General features: G+C 43.3%; 1 protein-coding gene across 2 annotated transcripts in view; it reads right to left on the bottom strand.

Annotated features, from left to right (window-relative positions):
* Positions 1 to 1,590: 1,590 nt before the first annotated feature.
* The window catches only part of EDC3 (enhancer of mRNA decapping 3), a 58,113-nt gene continuing 39,511 nt past the window's right edge, over positions 1,591 to 20,192 (bottom strand). For both annotated transcript variants that reach the window (XM_054042756.1, XM_054042757.1), the window contains exons 5-7: positions 8,769 to 8,922; positions 6,377 to 6,594; positions 1,591 to 3,621 (exon numbers count right to left, since the gene is read on the bottom strand). In XM_054042756.1, coding sequence (XP_053898731.1) covers positions 3,287 to 3,621; positions 6,377 to 6,594; positions 8,769 to 8,922 — 707 coding nt within the window. In that variant the 3' untranslated portion in view covers positions 1,591 to 3,286. The remainder of the gene's footprint in view (positions 3,622 to 6,376; positions 6,595 to 8,768; positions 8,923 to 20,192) is intronic.

Here is a 20,192-nt window from a genome sequence, read left to right as displayed (position 1 = left end):
CCTCTGGCAAGAATACAACTCTGCTTGTCAGAAGAAAGCAAGCACCCTTACCCTTGTGCTACTTCGAAGGGAGAATGCATTAAGTTTAGTAACACACACAACTTGTCCCAAAGCCTTGTAGTTGTGCTTGAGATGAGTCTCAGTGCCCACACACTTTCACTTGCCCAGAGGCATCCAGTGTCTGTAGCAGCAATAACACTGGGTACTTTATTTAAAAAATAACCCTCTGAGCAATTTTTACTACCTCTTTAATATGGCTGGTAGGACCTCAGCCACTGCTGCACGCTTCAAAGAAAAAATTCAAAGTGCTTCTTAACCTTTCCAATCTTGCACCCTGCTCACAAAGGACAGAGTTGAATAACCAACCTTCAACCTGGACAAGTTTAAGATGCTTGTAAAATAGAGGAGAGGAGACAAGCAGCAGGCTGTTTTCTAACAGGTGATAGCTCTGCTTTTATAAAGGAAGGTGAAAACAAGGCAATGACAGAGTTACCGGTACAGGGATTAATCAGTTTTTCACCTTGTGTAGGCAGTTGCTACATCCTCAGTACCTTAAACTAAAGCTGGCTGCAAGGATAACCCCTCACCCTGCTGTCAATAACCAGCCCTTAGCATTAAATGCTATTGCATTAAGTTGAAACTAGTGTTTTACCTGAGGCATAGGTGCTCTAAGCCTTGCAGAGAAACACACACAGAGCTACAGCCAGATACACCCAGTGATGTTAGTGAAGAGTTCAGTCATTGATAATCTGTTAGCACTAAGGCCATTAAGTGTAAACCAGTGGACAGAGTTTAGTAGTCTAACCCTCTGCATGAGAAATGTGCTGAACCACAGGCCCTTTATCCTCATGAGGTAGATGAGTTCTGTGCTGTTTGGCATGGGAAGTCCTTTAACAAGCCCAGATACAGCAGAGTCCTGACTGTACTGCCTGGATACTAATGTACCATGGAATAAGAGCAGGGCAATTCTCCAATGCTCCTGCCCAACATTCCCACACCATGTGGTATGAAATACCTGCTTGCCATCTCCCCTGGGGTACATTCAATAGTGCTCTACAGATTAGGGTGTGGTGTATTTTCCCATTCTTCAGTGACTTGGAGCACTGCTCAGGTAGACAGTCTTTCTTCCTTTTGATACTGGAAGCCTCTTCCCAGCCACCCTCTTTTTTACTTCGCTTGGTGCACTCAGCTTTGTTTCTAACAGCTCTTCTATGATGTGTAGTGACCGGACTTTTTTTTTTTTTTTTTTTTAAACATACAAGTGCCTGACTTGTATCCCCACATAACCCAGCTGGTTGAACAGGGTGCTCTGCATACAGTTTCTTCATGAGTTCAGGTGCTGAATACCCACACACAAAGGCTGCTCTACACTTTAGCAAGAGGAGATCTAGCTCCCCGGGGAAAGGCACCAATAGAAGCTTTGAAGTCAGTCAGTGCCAGCACAGACCTACCAGGCCAGTAGAGTCCCATGCTGAAGGCAGAACTTTAAGCAGAGCCTATGCTCCCAGCAAAGTTCAAACCACAGCAGAGGAACATAGGTCTGTTTTGCTAGAAAGGAAATTTGGAAAGCTCAGAAACTCTCAGGCAGAGCACTGTTTTGGTCCAAGTTTAATATTTCTCATCACTAGCCAGTGATAGTTTGGCACTTTTAGAGACAATAAAAGGGTCCAGCATGATAGATTTACAGAGCCAGCCAAAGGTTCAGGAACTCACTTACTCTAGGCAGTGCAATGAATACAAATACTTTCCTTGCAGCACATAGGGAAAAAAATCTGCAGCCCCAAACCAGCTAGCAAAGTAAAAAGGGTGAGACTACCTACAGTAGTTCAGGTCAGACCTTCCCCTCAAGGGTGATGTAGCTGGAAAGATCAAAGCTTTCTGAAAGCCACATGATACAACAGTGGTCACTACCAGTGGTGATGCCTGAGGCATAAGGGACCAGATTTCAGTGCACTAGTGCATGCAGGAGCAATACTGCAGATGCTTCTGAAGGCAGCCTAACAAATCAGCTTGCCAAGCACAATAGCATTTGCTGTAGCACTACCACCATCATCTGTGCCCAGGAGGCCATACAGCTAGTAGTGCTACAGTGAGCTGACAAGCAGGCCTGGAGGAAGATTCCTCCACTAAAGAGTTAACATAAGCCTTCCATAACACCCCCCCTAACACACTGTGCACGCGCTCCTGTCTCCCAGGCTGTCTGCATATTAAGACAAACAGCATTTGACTCATCTTTACAGTTTGCATAACCAGGAGAGGCAAGTGCCCTATGATTTCCACTGACTCCATTGAGATCCATGTGGAACAGTGCATTAGAACAAAGCACATATGCTTTTCAGGAGGGAGGATCCTCCCCCTGACGTGGCTGTTGCTCCCAAAGGGAATGGAACATTGCCATGCTTCACAAGACGTATTCAAGTGCAGGGTGTGCTGCGGGGGGGCCACTGAGGCTCTACAATAATATATCCAAGCACTACCTGTGCTGAACACAAGGTATTAAAGAAAAGAGAGTAACATGCGCCTGTTCCCCTCGCATCTTCTCCAAATCACTGAGGTTACTCAGCTTGCTGGAGAAATAAAAACCCACCTTAGGAAAATGCCTTTCCCAAAGCACTGTCTGGTGGAAGGACACCATGGTAAACACCTCACTCCCCTACAGTTTCCAGACCCGGGCTGCATTCACTTAGCAAGCGGTCAAGGAACAAAAGCTTTACACCCGCTTTCTAAACAGGGAGCCTCATCCACAGGGGTTTGGCAGCCCCAGGAAGAGACTTAACTATAATTGCTCTCATGAACATAAAAAAAAGAAAATGAACAAAATCAAAACAGTAAAACTGTAACAGACATTTCTACATTATCATTGAGGGGTTCTGCTCCTGAAAGGGGCCCCCCGCTGGGTCAAATTTCCCCCCCCCAGAAGTACTAAAAAAAACAGAGCATCATCTTGTAAACCTCCAAGTTGTCTGACAGTCAGTTGCATCTGAAAAGAAACCCTCTCACCCACTTTAACCATCCTCTGGCTGGTGACCAGACACTGCCTTTCCCAATGTTAGATACCAGCTTCTTCCACATTCCTTCATCCAATGGCACAAGAGAGAGAAAGCATCTTGCAGTAACATTTGCTCCCTTAATTTTTATGTTTTTAATACACATATTTCTTCTGGAAGAAACAAACTCCAGAACTTTAAGGCGTCAAGAGTTTACTTGTCAGGATCCTTTATACAGCTTGCTAGGCAGGACTCTGCCCCATCTCCCACTCCAGGGCTGATACACTGCAGGGTCTGCTCTATGTTGAATGCAGCGGGATGACAAATTTGCAGCCAAAGGGTGAGTGGTAGTTTATTCCCACTTCCTGAAAGACTTTCTGTGGAATGCCGATGTCACACAGATATACTCGCCCTGCCCTCTCACCCAGCGGCAGGGGCAGGCCCAAGGCCAGTGACCACTTGGCATCAATGCCCTGCTCCATTTCACTCATAGGAGGGTCTATGCTGAGGACTGGGGCTCGGTTCTGGTTGGCCCAGTCCACAGCTGCTTTGTACCAAGGCTGATCTCTCAGGAAAGCATTTTCATGACAATCCAGGCAGTTTATCACCAGGTCAACAGGGGTATCTGGGAGATCTGAAAGAAACATGCATGTTTTAATGTGCATCCAGTACCAGCGTAGGAGAGAACCTCCCCTCCACAGAAACTGCAGCTGCCTACAAAGAACTGTACTCCCAACCTCCCTCCCTGCATCTCCAGAATTCTTCCAACCTCCCTACAGAGCAAGAGGCCTAAAGGAGGCCCATTTTAGCACTCAGAAGCAGCAAAGTAACAACAGACTTTGCCAGCTAGATATAGACTCTCCCACAACCGTCTGCCAATGGAACTCAAAGGCTTGAGTTGCAGGTTGGCAATTTCTGCTCATCATGCTGAAGTGTGGCACTTTTGGGATGGACGTGGTTGAAATTGATCAGTTTTGAATCCAGGCCTCCGGAGGGACATCACTTCAATGAACCAACTGGCCCCCTGAAGAGACCACCTGCCAGAACAGCTCTGTCAGGTTATGTGGTAGTACTTGCAATGTAACACCAGGTTCTAATGCGGAGTGTCTTGTTGTGTATAGCCTGGCCACTATTCCTCTCCTCCTGCCACTAGGGCCCTACACAATGAGTTTTATGCCTAACATTTGTCAAGCTTTAAACATGCTTTAATCTGGTGGGGAAAGTCCCCTGGATTCTAATTGAATCTACTGCCAGGAAATCTTATAAAACAGCCAACGCTTTTGTAAACCCTACCCAAAAAATATGATTTGCTCAGCTGAGCCACCACAGCTCTCCAGGGATCAGTGGTATGCCATTGTCACTAACGATATCCAAAGAGATCCATTAAAAAAACATGGGGGAGGTTTACCAGCCAGAGAAGAAGAAAACTGGGAAGGGGACGGGCATTTTGGAGAATGTGCCATTGGTTAGGCAGCTGGTGTGCTGCAACTGCTGCTTGTCATGCTGATCAGTATTATCTCGTCGTTTTCTTGTATTCCCCCCACATCGTCTATTGTATTCACCTTTGTCTCATCTTAAAAAAAGTAATTGCACGATTAATCACACTGTTAATAATAGAATACCATTTATTGAAATATTTTTGAATGTTTTCTACCTTTTCAAATATATTGATTTCAATCTCAACACAGTTTGTGTACAGTGCTCACTTTCTATTTATTTTTTAATACAAATATTTGCACTGTAAAAAACAAAATATATAGTATATTTCAATTCATCTCATACAAGTACTGTAGTGCAATCTCTTTATCATGAAAGTCGAACTTACAAATGTCAAATTATATACAAAAAATAACTGCATTCAAAAATAAAACAATGTAAAATTTAGAGCCTACAAGTCCACTCAGTCCTACTTCAGCCAATCGCTCAGACAAACAAGTCTGGTTAAATTTGCAGGAGATAATAGTGCCCGCTTCTTGTTTACAATGTCACCTGAAAGTGAGAACAGGCGTTTGCACGGCACTGTTGTAACCAGTGTCGCAAGATATTTACATGCCAGATGCATATGTCCCTTCATGCTTCAACCACCATTCCAGAGGACATGCATCCATGCTGATGACGGGTTCGGCTCGATAACAATCCAAAGCTGAGTGGACCGATGCATGTTCATTTTCATTATCTGTGTCAGATGCCACCAGCAGAAGGTCGATTTTTTTTTTTTTGGTGGGACAAGTGCTGTAGCTATTTTTAGAAATCTCACATTGGTACCTCCTTTGCGTTTTGTCAAATCTGCAGTGACAGTGTTCGTAAATCAAACAACATGTGCTGGGTCATCATCCGAGACTGCTACAACATGAAATATATGGCAGAATGCAGGTAAAACAGAGCAGGGACATACAATTCTCCCCCAAGGAGTTCAGTCACAAATGTAATTAACGCATTTTTTTTTTTTAAATGATCATCATCAGCATGGAAGCATGTCCTCCAGAATGGTGGCTGAAGCATGAAGGGGCATACGAATGTCTAGCATACCTGGCATGTAAATACCTTGCAACGCCGGCTACAAAAGTGCCATGCAAACGCCTGTTCTCACTTTCAGGTGACATTGTAAATAAGAAGCAGGCAGCAGTATCTCCCTTGTTAACAAACTTGTTAGTCTTAGCGATTGACTGAACAAGAAGTAGGACTGAGTGGATTTGTAGGCTCTAAAGTTTTACATTGTTTTTGAGTGCAATTACGTAATAAAAAATCTACACTTGTAAGTTACACTTTCACGATACAGATTGCACTCCAGTACTTGTATGAGGTGAATTGAAAAATACTATCATTTTTACAGTGCAAATATTTGTAATAAAAAAATTAATATAGTTAATATAGAAAAACATTCAAAAATATTTAAAAAATTTCAATTGGTATTCTGTTATTTAACAGTGTGATTAATCGCGATTAATTTTTTTGAATTAATTGCGTGAGTTAAGTGTGATTAATCGACAGCCCTACAAATAATCCATAGGTATGTAAAAGGAGGGAATGCCACTGGTGACCACTAAGTGGTGCCACTGGACTAAGAATACACGACAGTGTTAGAATAAACACGCTCAATTAGACAGACAAGTTCCCTTCCAAGAAAAATGGGTTACTTACCTGTACAGTAACCATTGTTCTTCAAGATGTGTTGTGCACATATACTTTCCATTGAGACTCGAGTGCATTGGATGCACACACACCTACAGCGGAACATTTCTGTGCACAATCACTCGAAGGAAAACTGTTGATGCTACGACAGCGCAGGCCTTCAGTGCTGCACTCCTAAATAGGACCTGACTGTTTCAGCACAAGCTTCTTCAAGTTGCTCAGTGTCCCAGCTGTCACCAAAGCCTTACACTGCTTACCTTTGACACTGGACACCTGCTGGCCTTGGGTTTTGCTGAAGAGGTTCAGCTCATTAGTGATGGATTCCAGCATCTTGACAAAGTTGGGTAGGAAGAGAATGACATGAACGTCATGGTTGGAAAGATGCCGTCCACAACTGATTCCCTGGGCCCCCTTCACATGGGGGCCACACAGCAGAGCCACTGTGGGTCGCTGGTGAACATTTTTAGGATTCAACCTGAAACACAGAGATGGGGAAACCATTAAAACCCAAGCGTCTTCTGCATTCTTTCCATGGGAGAGTGATGACAATAGAATCTAGAGCGTGGAGGTCCCAGAAATCTCCCTAAGCTGTTTAACGATCTGAAGATGAGGAACCCAGAGTTCTCCTGCTCTGGAAAGACATATATATGCTGTGACAGCATCTCATTCTGTCCAGCACACATGCACTGGGAAATTACTGATGACCTACCTGTTCCACTTCAGTGTTTCCTCAGAAGGTAAAACAGACAGCAAAACTCTGGAACCTTGCAGCACTATTCTATTAATCTCACCAGTACCCTGTCCACAAGGGCTCTGTTTCAAAACAAGGGGGCACTTCCACTGGATGCTTAGAAGGTGTTGCAGTTCAAGCAGGTTTGAGTTCCATGGTTTCACCTTTTCCTTTGTTTGGCTCTTTTTGTGGGGCTTTGCTGTGAGACCATTGTTCTATAGTAGCATACAGTGCAACACAGTGAGAATAAAAGAGCCATTTTGCCCCTCTTCAATGGGCTTGTTTTGAACCCAAGAAAGGAATGAATGACTAAGAGCTTTTTAAAGCATAGTAATGCCACCATGAACTTCGGGTTCACCTCAGACCGATCAGATACATTAAAAGGTAGAAAACAATTCATACTACCATATTTTTAAAGCACTCCTATTACCTCCCTGCACCACCAGTTTCAGGTGCAACAACAGATTAAGTGGATTTGTCTACTTTCTATCCACCAAGGCAGGCTCATGAATGATCTCAGGGCAGAAGCAAGCATCAGTTGTTAGGGAAAGCGCTGCTGCTGTGCAGACAATGTTTTGTGAGACTTTGGACTGAGGTGCAGCACTATCTACATAACAGAAGCGGGAGTTAGGGCTCTCTCTCCAGTGGGATGAAAATACCTTAAAACATTAGGGTCACGTAAATCAGGCTTAAAAGTATATTGCAATTATGTGTCTACTTGACTAGTTAGTGACTGCACACTGAAGGCAGGTATTTGCTCACACAAGGGGCATGCGCGCACACACATGCAGACAGGACCAACTGCATATCTGACCTCTTGTCAAATTAGGCCCCAGGAAAAGATTAAGACTCCCAAACTGGATTCAAGTTTAAAAAAAAACCTAAGTGATATTGTAACTAGATGGTGCATTCCTCTTAGTTCTTGAGTTTTGTTTTTATTGGCATCTGCCTTTAAAAATATGACATTTAAAATAAATACCAAAAGAAGGGTTTCGTTATTCATGCAAAGGATCAGCTAATCCGAAATTATAAGTGTTTTCATCTTTCTTGAGTTACGTCTTCCCTGAGTTAGCTTCTCTGAAAAAGTTTCCACCAGGAATTGAGTTATTCTTTATTCCCTCCTCTGTTGATTTTGTATTTGACCAAGGGACATTACTCATTCTGGGATATAGAAACCCAGGCGAAGCCATGAGTAAATCAATACATCCAGAGTACTGGAATAAGGATGGTCTCTCCAAGAGGGTTTCCTGGTGCTCTATATACATACAATGTAGTGGGAGGGACAATAAGAAAGTGAGACTATAGGCAAAGCTCTCCCCTCGGTTGGCATTTAGTCATCTGGATTACTGTCTCATTTTCATGGTCATTTGAGGACTGACGCATGAATACAGTGTGGGGTTTGCATAACAGGCTAGAATAGTGCTTCTGTGTCCAGACAAGGAGGGAGAGCATCTAGACAAAGCCACATCTGGCCATCTGGATTAGCATGGCCCTGTATGTACGATGTAGTAGTTACTGTGATAGATCGACAATACCCTGCAATATCCTGAATGAACTTTCTGAATTAAATGAAACTTTATAAAATTAAGTTTAACATTATTGGGGTCTATTATATTAAACATGCAGCTGTGTATGTTTTATTGTGGAACTGTCTGGGCTTGTCTACACTGGCACTTTACAGCGCTGCAACTTTCTCACTCGGGTGTGAAAAAACACTGGCTGGGAGCCAGGTGCCTGAGAGCAGGTGCCATTGCTGGACAGGTGCAGTGTCCTGAACTGTGACAGTTACAAAGATTTTCACTGGAGACTACTTTATACAACTTCCTTTGGCCACATCTTTGATGAACAAGCTGGTTTCCGTAAACTCCATCCACAAGGCAAATGGGGAGATTCACAGCAGGGATTTTTTGGTTGTTTACCTGTTGGGTCCTCCGAGCAGACTCAATGCCATCTGGCTGGCGCACACCCCAGTCATCTCCAGTCTGCGCTCCAGAGTCAGCCCATGTTTCTCAGCTACTGAAAGCACCTTTTTGTGCAGTTCATAAGAGACGCTTGGGACGACTAGCCCAGAGTCTGCAATTCAAAGAGAAGGGGAAGGAAGGACAGAATAACCAGACACATCCAGAGGGTTAAGATCTGTTCTGAACTAAGGGCTGGTCTACACTGGGAGGGGGAGGGGGGATCGATCTAAGATATGCAACTTCAGCTACAAAAATAGCGTTGCTGAAGTCGACGTATCTTAGATCGATTTACCTCGGGTCCTCACGGCGCGGGATCGATGGCCACGGCTCCCCCGTCGACTCCCCCGTCGACACTTCCGCCCCTCACTCTGGTGGAGTTCCGGAGTCGACGGGGAGCACATTCGGGGATCAATTTATCGATTTAGATGAGACGCGATAAATCGATCCCCGATAGATCGATTACTACCCGCCAATCCAGCGGGTAGTGAAGATGTACCCTACATGACAGACCGCTCCTAAATGAATATAACAAAGAGGCTAATTGTCTCTACAGGAGGTCCCCTTATCTCTGAAGGGTGGATCAGCAGCTGTGCTCCCAGCAGGCTCTAGCTCCCTTCAGGAGGCAGCCATTTGAATCTCAACTAGCTAGGTGTTGCACTTATTCGGCACACTGCCACAGGAACTATTTCTTCAAGGGGTGTGAGAATGACTGCTGCACTACAGCCAGCATTCTCCTCTAGGCTCCTAAGAAACAAATTTGGAGGACAAACCACAATTACTAATTGGGAAAGGGGCCTCCTGGCTCAAGTTATTACTGCAAGCATGCCCAGAACTTGAAAAAAAAGGTTTCTTTGGAAGTAACTTAATCCTGGAAGCTCAACAGCAAAAGTGACCTCGTCTTAGTAGACCCCTGTCCTCGCCAACTAGCAGCCTCTGCTCAAGAACAGGACAGCAAGGGGAGCATGGCAATTCTGGATTGAGGAGTCTTTGGGAAGGACGTTTCCCCAAACTTCTGCTTACTCCATGTCTTACCCAGTGCTATCTGATTACCACTACCACAAGCACTAGCATTTCCCTCCTTAATGAGAGCGCGGTTACATTGTTTCTAAACCCAGACTCTCCAGGATAAACTGCCCCACAGCCTGGAGACTGCCCTAGGATGGAATCTCCCCCTCAGCGAGTGGAATACATGGATAAACTGAAAAAGCTAGATGGATTTGTGAGGGCAAACTGTATAAAAGCCAGCCAGTTTCCTACTTCATAAGTCTCAAAACAAAACATTTTTCTTCCTCCATCAACTTAACTTCTTATTCATATAGCTGGCGAGGGCACCATGTTACTCACACCACCTATAATCCCCTAAATCTTAGCGGCTTCACATCACCACCAGAAGAAATGAAAGGGTGTCCCCCACAATCCCACTATACTGTGTCACCCTGTCTCAGACTTTATGCAACCTCCAAAAAACCCCAAATGTCTTCTCTGGCTGAACTGATCTCAGCAGGCGGTGCTGGCTTCCTGGCCAGGAATCCATACCTCTAAACTGAGAAAGATAGCAAACTAAAGCCCTGTAACTATATAGAGTGGGATTCTCAATAGTTTTTGCAATGGTATTTGGGGACCTACCTCTTGCCAGCCCTTTGAATAATCCAGCCATAGACTTTATCAGGCAGCAAACAGCTCAAAGGCTTCTGATTGGTGACTGTGATAGTTTTACCATGGCACATCTCAATCTAAGAACCAGCCCTATGCAGCGTGTGGCTGAGAAAATGGTTCAATTGCATTCTGCAATTATTTTAGTTCTGTTTATTAACAGCTCTCATCTTCTGCAAGCCCATGAGAGCCATCCTTCAAGTACTTATACAGCATCATGACAGCCCACAGAGCAGCTGGGCTTAGAATAATATGGCAGACATCCATCCAAAGGGCAGCCCATGGATAACTCCTTTAGGGGGAGAAGATCTTGTAGCCTGAAAACTCCACTCTTATTCTTTAAATTACTTGGGTTCTTTACTAGGGGCTTCCATGACACACTGCACACAAGAAACCACCTCCAAACTCATTACAAGGGATGTGCACATGGCTGTGACAGACTTTAGTGGCACTGGAAGCCAGGGAACAGAAGCTGTGACCTAGAAGCACCCCAAGGAGAGGAAAGATATTATACATTTACTTGACAATAATGACCAGCCAAATTAAAGGATCCTGAAGCTCCAAAAGGATGAGACCACCAACTTCTACACAGTTTTGCTCAATCCAGCCTCATTATCTGTTCAAGTTCATTATCCCTAACACAAGTAACATAAAACAAATATCTTTGAGCTAATGGAGGACAGCTGTCAAGGTCACCTCAGCTGTACCCTGCCGGGGAAATCTGTAGAGCCCTGCAAATCTGCAGATATCCGTGGATGAAGATATATGGGAACCATTTTTGCAGATCAGATGCGGATACAAATTTTGTATCTATGCAGGGCTCTAGAAATCTGGTCACAGAACACCAAGTCCCAACAAGAACTATATCATTCCAGGATCTGCTCTGGTTCTCCACACAGCAAAATCCCAGAGGAACAGAACTTCTGCCAGGATCACATGGGCACAAGAATAATGAAGAGGTCACTATATATTTCTCAGTGTTTATCCGACACTTGTGTGTTGTTTGGCAACACCATTCTCTAACACACCAGGACTTGCCCCAACTCTGGAGTGGAAAAAAAGACTGGATCAGCAGGACTGAAGTGCTGAAAATAACATATCCTGCTGCGATGGATGGCAGAGTAGAGATGTTTTCTCACTTCTACAGTGAGATCCCAAGAAGTCAACAGGTAAAACAAGCTGGATTTTAAGTATCTGGAGCTACGACTACCCAATTCTCTACAACCCTCCAACTCTAAGCAAGAATGAACTTGCACTAATGGGGCACCTTTCATGCAATGAATCCCAAGAATTGTACAGACTTTACTAATTTTGGAAAATCCACTTCCCTGCCACAGAAAGGCAAACCCCTCTGAGTTGGAACACAGCAGCTGTAAACCGGCACACGACAGGAATACATAACCGCTTAGGACAGGAAGTTTAGAATACTGTATCCAATTCAAAATGCAGGGGGAATCAGGTAGAAAGAATGTGCTCGCAAAATATCATTGGATCTTTGACCACACAGGTCAAGACCTTTAACATCTCAACTAAAAGTTCTCAAATAATGCAGCACCTTCTAGCGCTGTGTTAGAATAATGGCTCAGTAAAAACTCTAGGGATATATGATACTCGTCCCTCAATATTCCACCCTGCAGTACCTGGATTTCCCTACATACCAGCACAGCTCAATTCTGCTTAGCTTGTGATATTTGATAATCACAGCTTGAGGGGGAATGACTGCAGGCAGGCAAGCAAGTTCTTGGCTCACTTCTGTTTGGCTAATTCAGATACACTGCTCTGAACTGAATAAGCAGTGCCTAGAGGCATTCAGGAACAATCAGCAGCCTCCAAATGAGTGAAGGCTTTGGGATTTATTGTTGAACATTCTGTCTGTTGTCACTTTGTGGGACTGGCAGGTGAGAGGCACAGGAAGCATGAGGGAGATACATTACAGATAAAAAAAAAATGTACATCACTCACAAGAAGATGAAGCTCTCTTTTACAGCTTAGGCATGGCATGAAGTGCCAGGCAGAGGGCCTAACTGAAGTGCCAAAAAATCTGGTACTTTCATTAATGTTGCCCTACTTCTGCAATAGTCACAAACATCAATCCTGATTCATTTTCACACATGTATCAGTTACAAACGCAGTCTATGTATGAACCCAGGAACAGCGTCAATTCAGCTAATGGTGTAGCTGCACTGGTGCCAACTCCCAAGCACCAACAAGGGCAAGCCAGAATTTGCACCAAGAGAGCTAGCTCAGGTTCCCCTTAGCTCAATCAATGTAACCCCCTGCTTGCCCTTGTCTACCCGTACGGTGTTGCAGATCACAAAGACTGGTGGAGTGGTAAATAATGACGACAGGGCAATCATACAGAGTCATCTGGATTGCTGAGTGGGCTGGGCTGATGCAAATAAAATGGTTTTAATATAGCCACAACTGCAAGGACCAAGGAATGCAGGCCATACCTACAGAATGGGGAACTGTCTCCTAGCAGTGACTCTGAAAAGGATTTAGGAGTCACAATGGCCAAGCAACTCAACATGAACTCCCAGTGCGATGCTATGGCAAAACTGACAAATACAATTTGTGGATATACAAACAGGGGAGTAGGGAAGCACTGGTGAGACCAGGACTGGAACATTGTGTGCAGTTCCGATGTCCACATTATAAACAGGATGTTGAAAAGTTGAAAAACAGGGTGCAAAGAGAGCCACAAAAAACTGTTTGAGGGCTGAAGAAGATGCCTTACAGTGAGAGACTTAAGCTAAACAGAGCGAGCTCAAAACGAAGCTCAAGAGGTGACTCGATCACAGTGTATAAGTACCTTCATAAAGGGAGAAAACACCAGCTACTAAAAGGCTCTAATCTAGTGGAGAAGCAAAACAGGAACCAATGGCATGATGTTAAAGCCAAATTCAAATTAGAAACAAGGCACAATTTTTTAACAGTGCAGGTGATCATTTGTATTCCTGTAGCACCTAGGAGCCCTAGTCATGGACCACTGGAACAAACGATCGGAAGTGGTGGATTTTCCATCTCTCAAGATCTTCAAGCCCAGATGCCTTTCAGGAAGTTATGCTTTAGTCAAACAAATTATTGGGCTCAATGTTGGAGTAACTTAGTGAAATTCAATGGCCTGTATTGTCAGGCTAGATCTAATGGTCCTTTCCGGCCTTAGCATCTAGGAATGTGTTGAAACAAACTAGACCCATTACTGCTACAGAGAAGTGGAACAGTTTTGAACACTTGACCTTGCATGTTAACAGCTAATTAAAAGACTTTTCTGTAATCAAGCTTTTATTACATGCAGCACATATGCAAGCATGTGTATTATCAGAAGTAATTTAAAACAGTTGATAGCAGCAACTTCAAAAAGCTGAACGTTCAGAGTCCTAAGCCACTAACGATCTTAAACCTGTCAAACTAGTCACGCACCTGTCAGTGTTCACACACCCTCTCTCCCTCCAGAGTCACGCAAGGTTCAGCCATAGCTCATTCCCATTCATATCTTTGCTCATTCATCAAATCTTGTTTCTCTAGCCTGAGGTAGGATTGAGTGACCCAGGTTCAGGGTCTCTCCAAACTTGTTATTTCACATACACTCCCCTCTCTGACCTGGGGCTTGTGACTCCCAAATTGCTTTTAAACAATGCAGATCTTCTTAAACTGGAGTACAGGGTCCTGGGATTCCCTGTTTACACTTTACACAGCATTCTCATTAACCAGAGGGCTGGGACTCCAGGTCCGCATTTCACACCAACCTTGTTTGGCATATTACCAGGGCCGACGAGGGGGTGATGGGGGAAAGCCGGTACAAATTACCGGGGCCTGATGGTCTGGAAGGGGCCCGACTATGTTGCATATGTTTTTGTCTTTCTCGGTAGAAAGAATTGAAAAAAGAGAAAACGATGAAGTGAATAAAAAAGCTCTAATAATGAAATTGGTTCTAGTAATATAGCAACTTGTTATTCGAGCACTATACTGTCTTCGGAACCACAATACACTTCTGCAGATAAAACTGATGTTAGCATCACCGAGACTTGTTCCGCATCTTGCCTGACAAAAAATAATATCACCAACTTCTGAAATTGCACTAAATAACAACGAGAAGCTATTAAATTTTGATATTGGCCTTCTAGAATCAAATTTCACAGTCAATGAAATAGAAGATGCCATTCGAAGAGGGCCGGAACCATAGCCTAAAAATTTACCACCTGATAAAGATGGCAACCAATTTCCTGTTTATGTATTGAATTTTCGCTTAAGGAATAATGAAGTAGTTCCTCAAGATTGGTTGGTGTGGAGTAAAACTAAACAAGCCTTGTTTTGTTTTCCCTGTCGTTTATTCTGTAAACATCCAGAAGCTCATCGTTCAATATTCACAATTGAAATTGGCTGGAGACCTTCTAAAGGTTATAAAAAACTTTACAACAGAATACCTGAACACGAAAATAGTAATAATCACTGAACATGTTATGTAGAGTGGCGAAATTTACAAAACAATCTTAATAAGAATACTACAATTAATTATTATTACAAAAAATACAAAGTGAAACAAGTATGGAAAGACTTATTACAACGATTTCTGGATGTAGTTTTGTTTCTTGCAGAACGTGGATTGGCTTTTAGGGGAAGTAGCCACTTAATTGGAGATTCAAGAAATGGCAATTTCTTAGGAACGTTAGAAATCATAAGCCATTACGACCCTTTACTAGCAGAGCATTTGAAAAGAGTAAAACAGTCGCAATTTGAGAAAAAAAGATTGCCAGTCCATTATTTGTCAGCCGAAATCCAAAATGAATTTATTTCATGCTGTGCCGAATATGTATTTAGCTGCATTTTAAAGGAAAGAGAAATTGCAAAGTATTTTTCCATCATTGTAGATGCGAAACCAGACTCGGCACATATAGAGCAAACTACATTCATTTTGTGTTATGGTCTTGTAAACAAACAAACGAATATGAAGTTTTAGAAAGATTTATAGAATTTGTAAACTGTAATAAAAAAAACGGGGAAGCCATCGCAGATTGAATTCTACAGACGCTTCAAAAACGCAATATTCCAGTAAGTGAGTGTTGTGGACAGGGCTACGACAATGGCTCTAATATGAGTGGATCGTACAAGGGTGCTCAAGCTCGAATTTTACAAATCAATCCGCTAGCTATTTTTTCTCCTTGTGCCTGTCACACTTTGAATCTATGCAGTGTTCATGCGGCAGAATGTTGTCCTGAGGTAATACCATTTTTTGGAGTCATACAAAGGCTATATAATATATTTAGTGGCAGTCCTCAGAGGTGGGAAATTATGAAAGAAAACATTGGTAGTTCGCTCCACTCCATGTCAAACACACGCTGGTCTGCTAGAGTTGAGAGTGTTAAATCCTTTGCAAAAAATCTTCCTGCGATTAAGAAGGCAATCGAGTCAGTGCTGGAATTAATACAAATCCCGTGTAAAGATTTTTAGTCGGTCCGCCCTTGCTGGGGGGCCCGAAAAATTCTTTTCACCGATGCCTGAACTCGCTCTCGGCAGCCCTGCATATTACAACCGAAGGTTTTTCCTCTAGAGAAGAGGTGGTAAATCAGCAGCACCCTCTCCGGATGCTGAAAGTTACAATGTGTGCCTGCTCCATCAGTCTGATAGCTCGGGCAACCGTGAACACTTAGGGTACATCTACACTGCAATACATGACGTGTGACATAGCTGCAGCTGGCCCAGGTCAGCTGACTCAGGCTAGTGGGGCTTGGGCTCACAGGGTTAAAAATCGCAGTGAATACATTAAGGCTTGGGCTGGAACGCAGGCTCTGAGATCCTCCAAGGGGGAAGGTTCTCAGAGCCTGGGCTCCAGCCCGGCATCTACACTGCAATTTTTAGCTCTCCAGCCTGAGCTCCATGAGCCTGAGTCAACTGAAATGGGCTCTGAGCCTCAGTGCTGTGGGGGTTTTATTGCTGTGTAGACATACCCTTAATGGGTTAATGCAAGGGACAGTACTTGGAGCTGACAGAAAGGTACGGTAAGCTTACACAGTATCATAGCATGCAAACAGCAAGGCTTGAGCCAGTATCACACTTTGTCCTAATTGCTCTTTCACAGGAGCATGCAAGCACCAAGAAAATTTCCCTTCTTAGCACTCACGCAAGGTCCAACCAGTCAGGCTGGTTTATCTAAAACAAGCTGACGAGGTAAACAAACTCCAAGGAAAGCAATCAAGGAGGTAGCGTGTAAACCCGCAAACAATAACACTACTGCAACCAGAACTGAACTCCAGCCAAGCTTAATTATGTTTGGGTTGGAAGGTGGATCTTTACTGTTCAGTAATGAAGGTAATAAAATAGGTCAGCTTAGGCCTTAATATTAATATATATATTACAGCTGCCCATGGAAAAAGGCAGATATAATTAACTATTCCATGACATGCACAGCAGCACTAAATCCTCATTAACCCAAGGAATGTAGAAATAATTTCTAAAGTACACTCCATACTTGGCAGACCTATGAACAAGTTACCCATTCAAACCAATACTATACCACACAGCATATGCAGAGGATACACAGGGCTGCAAAAAACCTGACATCCACTACCAAAAGGGCTAAGCTCACTAATCAGAAGTACATACAAGAAATGATGGTGGCTTTAAAAAAGCAAGGTCCAGGAGCAATGTCCAGATGAGAAGTCCTACTACCCATCCCCCACCACTCAACTGCTGAGAAGGGTGATGGGATTGCTACCAGAGTGCTGTTCCTGGGCGCTACCTAGTAGAGCTCTGCCATATGAAGTTTCACACATACCCTCTAGAGTCTAGCTCTTGGAAAGCAAAAGAGGAGTGGTCTCTTCCCCACCCCCAAAATCCACAGCCTTTTGGCTGCAGTAAGGGGCGCGCAGGGAAATTCTCTGTCCCTTTCCAGAGCCTCCTGACAACTGCAGTGGAGAGAGCGTTTTGTCTTGTTCTAGGCCTTCTCCAGAGTTTCTATTTTTAGTTCCTCTGCCACCATGAATAGCTCCAGTTTCCACCTCTGCTGCTGCTCAGCTTTCCTAAGCAGGAGCAGCTTTACGAAATCTGCATAATTCTTGTCAGTTTCATGTAGGACACAAGGATTGTGAGTAGCAAACATGAAACTGACCAGCGTCTGTATTTCATTCTGATGCTGGTAAAGCTATGAACATGGACAGAGGCTCTTAAGACATCTGTCTCTAGACTCAGGAAGACAGTACTACATTGGTTTACACTGGATTCAGAACCTCAAAGGCTAAAAAAAACCTTAATTGTTCTACAAATTAAAGCTTAAATTCTGCAGAAAAATTAACAGCAAAAACCTTTTTAACTACATCAGAAGCAGGATGCCTGACAAACAAATCAGTGGGACCACTAGACAATTGAGGTGCTAAAGGAACACTCGGGAAGACAAAGCCATTGCAGAGAAGCTAAAGGAAATCTTTGCATCCATCTCAGATGGATGTGAGGGAGATTCCCACACCTGAGCCATTCTTTTTAGGTGGCAAATTGAGGAACTTTGCCAGATTGAGGTGTTGATAGAGGAGGTTTTGGAGCAAATTGATAAATTAAACAGTAATAAGTCACCAGGACCAGATGGTATTCACCCAAGAGTTCTCAAGGAACTCAGATATTAAATTGCAGAGCTAACTGTGGTATATAACCTATCATTCAAATCAGCCTCTTTATCAGGTGACTGGAGAATAGCTAATGTGATGCTGTTGCAAAAAAAGCAAATGCAATTTTGGGTTGCATTAACAGAGGTGATAGTACCACTCTATTCAGCACTGGTTAGGCCTCAGTTGGAGTACTGTGTCCAATTTTTGGCCACCGCTGTATACAAAGGATAGAGAGAAACTGGAAAGGATCCAGAAGTGAGCGACAAAGATGATCAAAGGGATGGAATTCAAGCCATATGAGCAAAGGCTGAAGGAACTGGGTATGTTTAATTTGGAAAAGAGGAGATTAAGGGGGGACATGACAGCGGTCTTCAACTTCGTGGTGCACTTCAGTTCTCCAGATGAGCAGCAGCAGCAGAAAGCAGGCAAATTGCTTCCCTCTTGCTCTCCTAAATAGGACATCTAGGCTTTCTTGGTAGTCAGATTTTTTTTTTTTTGTCAACACTTAACTTTTCTTTTTAAGTATTGTGTAATGGGGAACAAAAGGGGTATTTGGGGGGTAATTCACATGCAGAGCCCCAGGGATGGATTCAAATAAGTGATGACCGAAGAACTGATAAGCACTGTACTGGCTTCGGTGTTCGTTTTTCTCTGGAACAGATCCCAGTTTTGCAGTCTGCCTTCCCAACTCTAATGCTCCTGCTACGTTTCTGAAGAGCTTACAAGAAAATATACTACCCCTTCACCACTATCATTCTTGGTCCCCCCCACAGAAATCCTATTGACTCTATAAAAGCACAAGTTATAATAAAACGCAGCACAGCCGCCTCTAAAAGATACCCCAAAAGTCAGTCTTTTTCTTATACTTTGACAATATTTGTATAGCTTGTCATGCCAAAAAAGTCCCCTTGAATTGAACTAATCAGATTTTCACGCTAACAATCACAAAATGACACCCATGTCCATGCTTGGTGTTCTTTCTGCAAGACTGACCATCTTTGTTTTGAGAGCGGAGGTGGAAGAACCCAGGAAGTCCATCATCATCTCCTCTGACCTCAGATGCCAATCTGACCGCCTTTAGGTCTCACTTCAACAGTTTACGAGATACAAGAGGCAAACAGCTGCCAGGGTATTTTGCATTTCAAAACTATCACTTTAACCAAAATCTACAGAGATGGTCACTTACGAGACAAAGAAGAAAACCCAATCTGTTCATTTTACCTGCTGTCTAATCAAAGAGGGCAGAAATGAAGAAGAAACGCAGCAGAACATGAATGGTCAGGGAACAACAAGTGAATAAAATATTACAAGCCCCTAAGAGAACAGCATTTGGAGAGGTGGGCCTTAACAATCTCAAAAGCTCCTCTCTGTTGGGTGAAGGTTGCTCGATTCAGAGCATCCCCTTGTCCTTTAGTGAGACAGGTTAATAGAATTAACCTTTTAAAAAAGATAGGTGAGCATAACTGTGGAAGAGAGACCAGGACTGACAATGGAACATCAGCCACTTTCATCTAGCCTTCGGGGTACTGGATTTTGAATCAAAGGCAATAAAAGATCTAGGAGTCATGGGTCATCTTAAGACTATTTATCTGAAACACACAGTTGACTATAATAATGGTTGGGCTACCAAACATTACTTCCTAGTAGTCCACTGGGTTGCTTTGCTACAAATGGATTTGTCCAGCCTTGTGTTCATTACAGAATCATAGGACTGGAAGGGACCTCGAAGGTCATCTAGTCCAGTCCCCTGCCTCATGGCAGGACTAAGTATTATCAGACCATTTCTGACAGGTATTTGGTCTAACCTGCTCTTAAAAATCTCCAATGATGGAGATTCCACAACTTCCCTAGGCAATTTATTCCAGTGCTTAACCACCCCCATTATATAGATCAGGGGTCGGCAACCTTTCAGAAGTGGTGTGCCGAATCTTCATTTATTCACTCTAATTTAAGGTTTTGCGTGACCGTAATATATTTTAATGTTTTAGAAGGTCTCTTTCTATAAGTCTATAATATATAACTAAACTATTGTATGTAAAGTAAATAAGGTTTTTAAAACATTTAAGAAGCTTCATTTAAAAGTACATTAAAATGCAGAGCCCCCCAGATGGTGGCCAGGACCCGGGCAGTG

The sequence above is a fragment of the Malaclemys terrapin genome, chromosome 10, assembly GCF_027887155.1.
Source record: "Malaclemys terrapin pileata isolate rMalTer1 chromosome 10, rMalTer1.hap1, whole genome shotgun sequence".
In the NCBI taxonomy this organism is placed as follows: Eukaryota; Metazoa; Chordata; order Testudines; family Emydidae; genus Malaclemys; species Malaclemys terrapin.
The sequence above is the reverse complement of the archived record's forward strand: the minus strand, read 5'-3'. Positions and strand labels throughout refer to the sequence as shown.